The following is a 12,467-nucleotide window of genomic DNA, read 5'->3' as shown; positions in this document are numbered from 1 at the left end:
GCGCGCTACTTCCGATAAGTAAGTTGTTAAACTTTGGCCTTTTGCTTGCTATTATTTTTGCCCGCCAAAATCAAACCTCACAGGTTGCCCAGGCCACCATGGGATCATTATCATTGACTGGAGGTCAGGATATTTAGGGTAACAACGCACGAAGTGCCCTCAACATCTGTCGATCCATCCCTTCCGTCTTCCCAGACCAGGCAATCGCAAGCAGCAACATACACACACACACACATGCCAAGATGGCTGGACCACCTGGACGGATCGCGTCATTGCATCCTCTGATATTTCGTATCTGTGCAACACCACATGACGCTGCTTGAACCCTCTCACCTTCTTGGTTTGTCATGCTCGCCTTTCAGAGAGGCCGCCACAATGAACGTTACTAGGCTAACGGCACTAGGTAGTCCACAACGTCTGTGTGTACTGGAAATTGCAAGCGGCGTGTTCGTCACAATAGGAACGAACCCTTGGTGGGGATGGCGACAATGCAGCGATATGCCAGCGTCGTTGACTGAAAATGCGACCTTGACGTACCCCTTGAATCGAGGCGCAACGTCATCTGTACCTGTACCGTTTTATTTCAACAGTACTGCTGAGCTGAGATGTGTTTGTTTTGGAGACTACACCTGCCCAATCAGTCACATAGTTACCAAACGTGACGTCTCAATTCATCACTAGTCGAGAACGTACCTACCTACCGAGGGTATTCAGACTGTCCAAAATAAGTTACCTGCCGCCAATGATGGTGTGTTACAGCAAAAGTGACGAAGCACTTGGGTTTCGCACTTGTTCCCGCTTCGCTCATCAAGACCTTTCTATCGCGGATTCGGGGCTGTGGCTGTTGCCTCTGCTCCTCGCGAAAGGTTATGAATGAGGCTACTCACTTGCCATCGGCTTGTCTGTACTTCGTTCGTATTCATGTCCAGCATGGCTGTTGACTCAACATTTCTTTTGCAACGCGCAAGCTCACCTCTTGCCTATTTTGTCGAAACTTCAACAACTGTCCGACTTCTTCTCCCCAGGTTTTCCCCAAGTTGGTGTGTGAGTGGGCGCACCATGGTCATCACCTGCCGCTCTAAACCCGGGACTACGTGCGCCATTGCAGAACCCTATCATCTCAGCTTCATCTAGAAGTCAAGGGATCCAAACCATGTGAGCCCGACCAATGAGACGTTGTTTCTCACCACCAAACTCGTTTCGCCGCTGACGCCCTGTGGAACAGCTGTTGCATGGCGTTCTGAGCGTGAGCAAGACGGCCCGGGCCACGGTCACGGTCATGGCCCCCGTCTCGGTCGGCCTCGGTCACGGTCATGGTCCATCACGGATCCATGCTCAGGCAGATGAGCCGTCATTGCAACGGCAATGTTATACGCGCGCAAAATAATACTTGGCCATGGCGTTCCCGCAACCACAACTCTGCTTCGTGCCCGACTCTATAAGAGTTTGCATACAGTTTCCAAATTTATGGCTGTCGCGTAGCCCGACACTGGCTGCATTTCATTGCCCCAAGTACGAAGTAGTACCACCGAATTTTGGACGAAAGTGAACTGAAGAGTTGGGCTAGCTCTACCGCAGGGCCCCGCAGCCACCCCGTGTACAGAATACAAACTCTCAAGATGCTTATTATTAGAATACGCCACATGGGGCAGCAGGATTGCTGCACAAGCTCGACTCCGGACATTGCAGCCTCTCTCATTGCCGAGTTGATCCGAGGGCGACGTTGGGTTGTTCCCCCACAATATCAATGAAATAGGAAGGCACACAAATGCAGCACTTGAAGGTTACATCGCACCGTCAGCACCGCGTTAACCAGTCATTCTTATCTTACGCGCTCTCGGCAAAAAGCAATGTTCGTCGCAACGGGCGCGAGCACGACTGCAACCTGCAACACTGTCATCCATCACGGTACACGTGATGCGATAATGAGTTGTCCAGCGTTGGGCACTACTGGCTCAGCAGTCACCTGCAGGTTGGCGAACCTCCGGATGATCATTGATAAGCCGGTAGCCACTCATTTCTTCATATGGTTTCCAACCTCAATTGGTCCATACTGGGAAACTCACATTCTTGTCAAACCTGTCGCAACGACACCATTTTCCTGGACCGAGGTCCAGATTGGACCAGGAGCTGGCCGACGAAACCATTCACAACGCGAGGAGAGAGATGAGCTTTCCCAAAAGCGATGTACGATACCTTGAAAGAAAAAAAAACGATGCTTTATCTGCTGACAAACAAGGTAAAAATGTAACTTGACGCCGCTAAAGAGGTCGACATCCTGCTTAGTTTCGCAATTGCCAAGTCAAGGAGGCGTATACACGGTCTAACCCCCCCCCCTTCCCAAGAAAAAAGAGGTCAGTGCCTTCAATGTACCTTGATGCAGTGGAACATGTCCCCTGACAGTATTCAAGTCTCATGGTATTGGAAGATGTTCACTATGGGGCTTCTCTTAGCCCATCAAAGCAATCAACGAAGTACCTGATGCCTTGGCATCGCCATCTCAAGGTTACACCGTGTTTCAAACTCCAGATACCCGACAACGTCCTGCCCTCCGCGCTAGATTACAACAAGAAGCTGTTGACTACACCGTCACCAAAAGGCTCACTTCTGGTGTGATACCCTCGGCGCCAAATATCGGACGCCATGTTCCGTAGACTCGGTGTCTTGAGGCTTTGTTCCACAGCATGGCTAGCTTCAATGTCATGACTTTGTACGCCTGCAAAGAACCCAACAGCTTCCAGTTCTGGAAGGTGACGGTTGGACGAAGGCTTCTTTCTACTCTTGAATCAAGGTCAACACTGACCTTGATTGAGACAACGAGATGGCACTCTTTGACTATAAAATAAGGCATCCTCGCCGTCCTGAAGTCGGATTGATCCTGGACTCATCCCTCTCACGCAAGCTTCATTTTATTGAATCGTCTTTAATTCCTGCCCAATATCTCTGATCTCTAGGCGGGTACTCGAAGTTGTGAAGTCATGCATCTGTCTGCTCTTTTCACTCTTCTCCCGGCCGTTCTGGCTGCCCCTGCCACTATTGGCCGACGCGCTGGGCCAGCTCCTCTCCTCACTCCCCAGGCAGAGAACATCATTTCCGGCAAGTACATCGTCAAGTTCAAGGATGGTGTTGCTCGCATCGCCACCGACGATGTGGTGAGCGTTCTCAGCTCCAAGGCCGACTTCGTTTACGAGCACACCATGAACGGGTTTGCAGGCTCTCTAACTAAGGAGGAGCTCAAGTCTCTTCGCGACCACCCCGATGTAAGTGCCCCTTGCACATAGTCAAGAGATGCGTGTGGCGTGCTTGATCCTGACGTGGTGCTTGACAGGTTGATTTCATTGAGAAGGACGCCGTGATGCGCATCAACAGCATCACTGAGCAGAGCGGCGCTCCGTGGGGCCTCGGCCGCATCTCCCACCGGGAGAAGGGAAGCACCGCGTACCGCTACGATGATAGCGCTGGCGAGGGCACTTGTGTATATGTCATTGACACGGGTATTGAGACCAGCCACCCGGTAAGGCTTGCCACGAAACTTATTGGCTTTGCATGCAAAATTAACAGTCTCCTTTAGCAATTCGAGGGCCGCGCCACTTGGCTCAAGAGCTTCATCGACGGTGAGGACGAGGACGGCCACGGCCACGGCACTCACTGCGCCGGCACTATTGGTAGCCGAGACTATGGTGTTTCCAAAAAGACCAAGCTCTTTGCTGTCAAGGTGCTCGACGACCAGGGCAGTGGTTCCTACTCTGGCATCCTCAGTGGCATGGACTATGTTGCGCAGGACTCCAAGACGCGCGACTGCCCCAATGGCCACTTTGCTTCGATGAGTCTGGGAGGCGGCTACTCGGCTTCCGTCAACAAGGGCGCTGCTGGGCTGGTCAGCTCTGGTGTCTTCCTTGCCGTGGCGGCTGGCAATGATAACAGGGATGCCAAGAACACATCTCCGGCGTCGGAGCCGACGGTCTGCACTGTGGGTGCGACGGCTTCAGATGACAACCGATCTACCTTCTCCAACTACGGCAAAGTTGTCGACATCTTTGCCCCTGGCACTGGGATTCTCTCGACCTGGATCGGTGGCCAAACGGTAAGTATTGTACCTCGAGATTCCCATTCCCATTGGAGAGACGCAATTTTGCTTCAGAAGGCGGTCTGACAAAGATGTAGAACACCATCTCGGGTACCTCAATGGCCACTCCGCACATTGCTGGTCTCGCTGCCTACATCAGCGGTCTCAAAGGCCGAAGTAACCCTGAGGACCTTTGCAAGACAATCCAGGACACTTCCACCAAGAAGGCGATCCGCAACGTGCCCTCTGGCACGGTCAACTATCTTGCCTACAACGGCAACGGTGCCTAAAGCTCCTGTTTCTCTGCGGCGGGTTGGTTGGCAGGGATTCTTGAGCGAAGAGACGGCGATTGGCGGGTTGTATATTTGAGGTGATTTAGGTACACACACACACACACACACACACACACACATATATATATATATTATATTTCTGTATCTTGTTCACGCAGTACGACCACGATGACGGCAGGGGCGTTTACATGGGCCTGGGCACCTTGAAACTGACCATCGTCACATTGCTGGGTCGTATCCGGCCGCGCAGTCTCACATTGCACGTGTACGTGTCACCTGCGCCTCTGCTGCTGTCCATGTGCGGGACGGTTCAACGAGTTGTCGGGTGGGATGAGCACATGTCAGGCAAGTAGGCTTGATGAAGGGGATGCATGATATCACGGTGCTGCTGGCCGCGTCCGTGTCCGTGGTTGTGATGCAGGCAGGCCGCCGAGCTCGACGAGGGTGCAGAGTCCAGAGGTGCAGAGTGCAGACGAGCGCCCACGTGACGAGACGGACTGACTGACTTGACAAGTTGACAACACCATGCCCACGGAAAAGGTCCAAATCGGCCAACGCTCCGTGTCGTGTCGTGTCGTGTCGTGTCTGGCCAGCACATCACGGCCAATTGGTGACAACCACGTCCGTCCGTCCCTCCGTCCGTCCCTCCGTCCGTCATTGTGCTCCGCGGCCACGTAACCTCCACCTGCAGGTCCAGTCACGCCCACGCCCACGCCCACGCCCACGCCAACGCAGACTTCGAGTCCCGGCCCCTTGTCGTCGATACATCAGCCTGCATTTGTCCCAATGGCCCCTCGCATGCCCATCTCGTGCTGCCTGTCAAGCAGACCCGTTGCCGCCGCCTTTCGCGCTCGCTCGGCCACGCCTCCTTTATCCTGCTCCTGCCTCCTGCGCACTGCCCTTGGCCGTGGCACACGACAGCAGCGACTCTACTCGTCCGAGGGCGGCCCGACTGGCAACAGGGACAAGGTCAAGTTTTGGCCCTTTATCGCCGTCATTGCCATCGGTACGGCCGGGTACGTTGGGCTGGTGAACCGCCGCAAAGGTATGACAACATGTGCCCGTCCTGCTGGCTCGCATTCCTGACGTGCCGCGCCCATCACAGACATGACGCGAACCGGCGGCGACCCCAAAGACCGGGACCAGCCTTCCCCTCACCCTCCGCCTCACCCGCCCGCCAGCTCCTCGTCGTCCTCGTCGTCCTCGTCGTCCTCGTCGTCCTCGTCGTCCGCGCCCGCCTTCTCCCCCTCCGACGTCACGGTGCTCTTCGTCCTCGGCGGCCCCGGCGCCGGCAAGGGCACCCAGTGCGCCAACCTCGTCAACAAGTACGGCTTCACCCACCTCTCCGCCGGCGACCTGCTCCGCGCCGAGCAGGAACGCCCTGGCTCCCAGTTCGGCGACCTCATCCGGGACCACATCAAGAACGGGCTCATCGTCCCCATGGAAGTCACCGTCCAGCTCCTCGAGAACGCCATGGCCGAGGCCCTGCGGAGCAACACCAACGCCAGAAAGGGCCGCTTCCTCATCGACGGCTTCCCGCGCAAGCTGGACCAGGCGCACAAGTTTGAAGAGTCCGTCTGCCCCGCCCGCGTCGTCCTCTTCTTCGACTGTCCCGAGACAGTCATGGAGGAGCGCCTCCTCGAGCGCGGCAAGACCAGCGGCCGCGCCGACGACAACGCCGACAGCATCCGCAAGCGCTTCCGGACCTTTGTCGAGACGAGCATGCCCGTCGTCGATTACTACGAGAAGCAGGGCAAGGTGATCAGGATCGACGCCACGCCTACGCCTGATCAGGTCTTTGCCAGGACCCAGACGCGTTTGACCGAGGAGTTTGGCGACGAGTTTTGAAAATGGGCTTCCTCCCGCCGTCTCTCAGGAACTGCGCTTTTTCTTCCTTGCATCCATCGTGTCCAGCCAAGTGTTTCCCTCCTCTGAGGAAAGCCTAAAAGTACAGTCTTCCTCGTCGCAACGACTGTTTCGTTCCGACGGTGTCATTGTCGTCATTCCTCTGGTTTGTTTCTTTCCTCCCTAGAGCAGACCCTCGACACTCCTCCTGCTGTACCTTGTACTTGTTCTTTTCAGTGTCAAACTACTGGGATAGAGAGAGCAACTTCATTATAGATTTTCAGCCAGCACCGCCCGCACTCGGCACGGGCGCAGCGTGTCCGTCAATCCTTGGGGAGTCCGAAGAGGCGCTTTTCATCCTTTGATCAGCCCTTCACACACCTACATCCGACTGATTCACATGATGGCGCCGGCTTTGGCAGAGCAGCCCAAGTCAAGTCACGACCAGTCACAGTCACGGTAACCAAGCGAGCCGAAAGCCGTGACCATGAGCTGTTATTCTATACCTTTTTTTTTCCTTCTGTTTGCTTGTAGAATAATAGTCTTGACAGATTCTACTTTTGGAATAGATACATTTTTGATGCTGGACCGGCTGCGCCATTCGCGTCCCCCCCACTAGCGTTTTGCACATATCGTCAAGGCCACGGCACGGCCGTCTTGCTTTCCCAAACGACGGTGTAAACACGGTGATTTCATCGGTATACAGAATACCGCGTCCAGTCCCCTTGGCGCCTCTGCTTTTTTTGGCCCGAGGCGTAGGCCCCCGCCTCCCTCCCCTCCCTTCTTCCGTGAGATGCATGTCCGGGCCGGGTCCGCCGTTGCGTCCCGTGTGCTGTTGTTTCTCCGCGCTCAGGGTGACACGGCCCTCTTTCACCCCCCTTTTTGTGACCGTCCCTTTGTCGGCCGGACTTTGTAACTCTTCCGGGTCGTCACGTCAATTATTTGCCTCCTCCTGATGGCGAAAGGAGAGAAGAAGGAGGAAAAAAGTAAACAGAAAAACAAAAAAAAAAACGTCTAGTCGTCGTTGTCGGTCCTCTCGCGCTGCTGTGATTGCGGGTTCTGTTGTCGCCGGTTACCGCCGCCCTGGCCGCCGCCGCCGCCGTTGACGCCGGCATTGTTGAGCTTGCGCTCGAGCTCTTGAGTCTCGCGCTCCTTGTGGGCCTTGGCGTTGGCCTGCTCCTGGCGCAGGACGCCGAGGACGTTCTGGAGGGTGGCGCGCCAGTGGTCCACGCGCGTCGACAGTTCCTGGTACTGCTTCTGCCCGAAGACGCGGTAGGTGACCTTGTGCACGAGGAACCTGCTGCGCTGCTGCGAGAGCTTGCCCTCGACGAGGCCCGCGCGGATCACGTCGATGGCCCACATCTCGATGTGCTCCGGGGGGATCTGGAGGGCCTTGGCGATCTTGGCGTACTCGATCTCGCGGCTGGGCGTGGCGGCGGCGAGGCTCGCAAACGTCAGGAGGCGCATCTTGCGGTGGAGCCTGTCGTGGTCGAGCTTCTGCTGCTCGACCCAGCCCTCGTGCTCCTCGGTGAAGTCGTTGTAGTCCTCGAGGTCCTGCTCGGCAAAGATGTCGAGGAGCTGCGAGTACACGGGGTGGGAGTCGCCGAGGGCCCGGACGCTGGGGACGCCGCGGAGGTCCTGGAAGAGGAAGTGCGTGCTGGACAGGACGGCCGTCCGGACGGCGCGCAGGGACAGTCTCTGCGCGTCCTCGGACGTGATGTCGTCCTTGTCGTCGGCGTCAAAGGTCCGCAGGGCCTTGAGGATGAAGTCGTAGCTGATGGACTCCTCGCCGGCCTCGAGGGCCGCCTCGGCGACGTTCTCGTAGACCATGCGCTCAATTTCCTCGCTGGCGTCCCATGACTCGAGCCACTCGCCCAGCTTGTCCAGGTACAGCCGCAGGCTGTCGAACATGCTGTGCGCCCTCAGGAGCTTGACGATCTCGAGGAAGATGCGTGCCCGGATGACGTCCTCGGGGGGCAGCAGGTTGAAGACCGTCGTTAGGGCATTCAGCGAGAGGCCGGGGCCGTGGACGGACGAATTGACGGGAACCTTGGCGAGGTTGGCGCACAGAGTCTGCAAGTACCTCTTGGGGTCGCCGGACTGCAGAACGAGGTGGATCATGAGGTTGGAGGCAGCGGTGTATTCCTTTTCGGGGACCGTGTTGAGACCGGCTGAGGCGGCGACCAACTTGGCCAGGACATCCTCCTTGGACACCTTGTCCTTGCTCAGCAGCTTGGTTGCTTCCTCTGCCTTGAGGTACTCGGACATCTCCTTGGCAAGCTCCTCAAACGTTCCGTCGACGAACAGCAGCTGGGGCTGCCCATGATGCTTGGAGGCGGGCATCGTGAAATTCTTCGCTTTCGCCTCTCGCGAGGAGGGACGGGTCTCGGTCGGCTCGTCGTCGATTCGCTTCAGCGGCGGGTGTTTGAGGAGAGTTTGCGGCGACGGGAAGCGGCGGTCTCGCGATCGCTTGAACGACGTCTGCAAAGTAGAGAAAGGATGACGGAACTCGAGAGCGGAAAATATCATGAACGTCCGTTCAGCAGCGTCAACGCACACCCCGCCGATTTTTCTGCCGCTATCGATGTGTGGGAGCTAGGCGTCACCGCCCTCGCTTAGTTCCACATGTGACGCGGCACGTGCGGCTACCGAAATGTTGTTCTTCCCCGCCGATTCGGCCCGGAAAAAGGTGCATTCCGCCGACCCTTTACCATAACAGCCATGAACATTACTCGGCTTTTCAACTTATGACCTCACATATTGCAAGATGAGTATTTGTTATTCTTAAGCATCGTCATGTCTAGACGTCTCGTCCCATCTCGGCAAATCCATACAGCCCATGCCTCATAGACCTTATAATACTATGATTATCCGATGAAACAGGCTTTGCTCTGTGCCCAACAGAAACATGTGTTGTCATGCCATGACCCATCGCTCGCATCAAACCATTACGCCCAAAATCTATGTACATGCTTAGTGGTGAAAAAGGCGGAAAAACAAAAACCAACCACCGCATCATCAGTACGGAGTATATCGCACAATGTCCATAAGACACGATCCAAACAATTCTGCTTTCAAATTCCAAATCGCAAAATCCAACTTGCCGTTTCAGTTAAACCAAGGGCCACGTGAAGATGCGATTAATTGTCGTGAGCCTTGCCCCTCTGACCTGTCTTCGTCGCTGCCTGTCCCGTCACGTAAATGCGTCCAGGGTCGTCATCAAATAACTGCTGATCGCCCTTACCTCCCATCTCCATGAATTCTCCGGTAGCTCGATCATGATCTGGTGCCTTCTCTTTTGCAGCGTTTATTATTCGCTGCTGGTTCTTGGAAGATGTCTTTACCGGTGCCGTTTCATCGCCCACCGCAACACGATTGGTGGCTTGAGCAGAGTTAAGCGTTGCCAGCAAAGTTCTTTGTCGGGCTGGCGCACGACGGTTAACCTCCAGCCCAGCGATTCCTCCAACAAGGCCGCCTGTGCTGTCATTAACGCCCGGGCTACTCTGGGTCATCCAGGGGTGGGCAAGACACTGATCCACAGTGAATCTGCGTGCTGGATCTACGATCAACATAGAGTCAATCAGGTCAACTGTCGTTCGTTAGTATACGCTTCGGCAGAAACAAACGTGAGCGCAATAGGGTGGCTTTGGCTTACGAGCAGGGTCACCGACAGAGTCCCAGTATGGGGATGGGTAGTCAAACCGACCACTTCGAATCTGTTGTGAGAGGGTGAAGGGGAAATCACGGGAGTAAAGCTCTTCCGAGAAGGGAGGGAAACCACAAAGGCAAATGTACAGCACGACGCCAAGCGACCAAATGTCGACAGCTTTCGTGTATTTGCGTTGCTTAGAGTCTGCAATGATTTCGGGGGCGACGTAGCTGGGAGTTCCACAAAGAGTCGTTGTAAATGATTCTTCGCCGATAATTTTAGCGAGGCCAAAGTCGGCCAACTTGACATGCAGGTTCCTGTCGGCAAGCAAAATATTTTCCGGCTTGATGTCTCTGTGCACGATATTTCGCTCATGCTATTTGGTTGTTAGCATAGCCACATTCGTGGTAAGCGGAGCCCATGGGTATACATACGAGATACTTGATGCCCTGGAAGAGTTGGAGGAACAGTTTTCTCGTCTCATCCTCGGTGAGCTTTTTCTTATCTATAATGAATTGAAAAAGATCGCCCTCCGAGGCCAGCTCCAAGACGAGGTACACTTGATCAGACTCTTTGAACGTATCTTTCAGACACAATACATTTGGATGGCTGACACCCATCAAGACACCAATTTCTTGCTGGAGACCCTCGGTTTTAGATTTGTCCTCCATGCCAGGAGGCTTAGTGAAAATTTTGACGGCGTAGCGTTGACCTGTAGACTTTTCGATACAGAGGTAGACCTCAGCAAAATGGCCCTTACCGAGGTACTTCACTATTTTATACTGTTGCAAGAAAGCGCTCGTATGTCGGCTCTGAGGGTATCTGAAAATGAATCTGGCCTTGCCATGCACTGCAATCTCATCCTGATCCTCGAGTTCCCGGCGTTGATTACGGCCAACAATGGCCTCGTTGACATAGGTGCCATTGCTGGAAAGATCCTCGACGATAGCGACGGTGTCTGTCCCTTTGTTCTCCGTGAACAAGAGACAGTGGCGGTTTGAAACGACGCCTTCGTTAACTACGACATCTGTATATTTTGATGAAAAGAAACAAAGAAAGAAAAAGTTAATCACTTGTGAGGGTCTCAGTAGACAAGAAAACGGGATTGAGCACATACCGCATTCGGGATGTCGGCCAATCAAATAGCCACCCGAAGCTGCTCCCTTTGCATTTTTGCGTTCAAAAGCTTCTTCAGCTCTGATGGCGGCAGGTTTTTTGGTGTCCACAGGTGTTTTTTCACCATTCACAGCTGCGTCGACAGTATCAGACTGTGGGCATGCGTTTCGTCTCTTCAGTACCAATGGCCTATCTCCGTATTTTGAGTCTAGAGGCACCAAGTATCCCCAGACGCCTTCCTTGACCTCATCCTCAACGTCATCGGAAAGCGCAGGGTGTCGGTCGACAAATTGGCTCAATGGCTGGGTGTCTTGGGGCGGTGATGACAAGGCCTGGCTCTGGGGGAAGGCTTCGTCCGTCTTCCGCGGAGTGACGTCGTGGTGCTTGCCTGCAGATGGGCTAGGAGTAGCCTCCTTGTAGGCATCGTTTGATTCCTCGGCGGCGGCGTAGGTAACGGGAGACGGCAGATGCTGCTTGTTAATCACAGGCGTCTTGTCGGCGCCGACGGCCCCAGCAGTTTGCGAAGATAGACGGTCCGATCTCCGAGGCTTCTTAGACTCTGTTGCGTCCTCAGGCAGTGACCCCTGGGATGGATGATTTTTAGTTACGAAAACGGAGTGGTAAAACGGGAGGACGTGAAAACCGGACGAAACAAGCAGCATGACGAAGCGTGCGTAACGAGGTGCAAGACGGGCTGAGGAACTCACGCGCGGGCGCTTCAATTGGCTCTTTTCGCCGCGAGGTGCCATGTCCTCGGTGGCCGATTAAACAGCAAGAGGGGGAGAAAGGAATTGCTTTCGGCTGCAGCTGGGCCAAGGCTATGATATCAGCAAGATGCACGGGGACGGTTCGAGGGACCATAAAACGAGGGAGTCGGTGGTCAATTAAAAAAAAGGGACATTGGAAAGTGGCGACGGAGGGGAAGGAAGGAAGGAATGAGGAACAGGGACGGGACGAGAGCTGAGAGTCAGCCCCAGGTTGCCAGGTGCCAGGTGCCAGGTGCCAGGTCCAGCGTGCGCCAAGTCTGTGCAGCACGGACCAAGGTACTTACTTGGATAGACAGCACTTGGACCTCGAGCAGCTGACCTACCTAAGTAAGTGGGTAGGCACGCGTGTGTGACCCCATGTTCCATATTCCTCTCGTCTTGGTTTCATTTCACCCCATGCTTCAACCCGTTGCACGTTCTTTGAGAGGCATCAAGTCCTTTGGCCCCAAGCTTGCGTTTTTCTTGCAGATCTACAATTATACAGAGAACTGTTCTGTTTCTAAAGTGTTTCGAAGCTTCTCTGATCAGTTACCGACGTGCCGAGTCGATCAGCCCCCGACTCCACGGAAAGCATCTCGTCCGGGGCGCGCAGCAGAGATCCAATCCGCTGATCAAACGAGTACATACGAGGTTGATTGCCCGCCCATGATACAGGGAAAAGCTATCAATAACAATGGTGAAAATCGACGGCAGCGTCGACTGTCACGTTCTCAATGCTCATGACCCTGGGA

The 12,467-nt window shown here is 54.8% G+C and overlaps 4 protein-coding genes across 4 annotated transcripts; 2 read left to right on the top strand and 2 right to left on the bottom strand.

Moving 5' to 3' along the window:
- Positions 1-2,978: 2,978 nt before the first annotated feature.
- Positions 2,979-4,356, top strand: MAM_05910 (Subtilisin-like serine protease PR1A; the record flags this gene model as incomplete). The annotated part of the gene is made up of 4 exons (XM_040824708.1): positions 2,979-3,260; positions 3,329-3,514; positions 3,572-4,084; positions 4,165-4,356. 4 exons carry the CDS (start codon positions 2,979-2,981, stop codon positions 4,354-4,356), a joined length of 1,173 nt encoding a protein of 390 aa, XP_040677390.1.
- Positions 4,357-5,145: 789 nt separating this feature from the next.
- On the top strand, positions 5,146-6,207 carry MAM_05909 (uridylate kinase; the record flags this gene model as incomplete). Its single annotated transcript, XM_040824707.1, has 2 exons — positions 5,146-5,404; positions 5,465-6,207. 2 exons carry the CDS (start codon positions 5,146-5,148, stop codon positions 6,205-6,207), a joined length of 1,002 nt encoding a protein of 333 aa, XP_040677389.1.
- Positions 6,208-7,218: 1,011 nt separating this feature from the next.
- On the bottom strand, positions 7,219-8,733 carry MAM_05908 (Eukaryotic translation initiation factor 3 subunit M; the record flags this gene model as incomplete). Its single annotated transcript, XM_040824706.1, has 1 exon — positions 7,219-8,733. One exon carries the CDS (start codon positions 8,731-8,733, stop codon positions 7,219-7,221), a length of 1,515 nt encoding a protein of 504 aa, XP_040677388.1.
- A 611-nt stretch (positions 8,734-9,344) lies between these two features.
- Positions 9,345-11,631, bottom strand: MAM_05907 (checkpoint kinase 2-like protein; the record flags this gene model as incomplete). Its single annotated transcript, XM_040824705.1, has 4 exons — positions 9,345-9,793; positions 9,860-10,229; positions 10,288-10,871; positions 10,971-11,631. 4 exons carry the CDS (start codon positions 11,629-11,631, stop codon positions 9,345-9,347), a joined length of 2,064 nt encoding a protein of 687 aa, XP_040677387.1.
- Positions 11,632-12,467: the final 836 nt, after the last annotated feature.

The sequence above is a fragment of the Metarhizium album genome (genome assembly GCF_000804445.1).
Source record: "Metarhizium album ARSEF 1941 chromosome Unknown scaffold_16, whole genome shotgun sequence".
NCBI classification, from domain to species: domain Eukaryota; kingdom Fungi; phylum Ascomycota; class Sordariomycetes; order Hypocreales; family Clavicipitaceae; genus Metarhizium; species Metarhizium album.
Note: the sequence above shows the minus strand (reverse complement) of the source record. Positions and strands in the feature narration are given on the sequence as shown.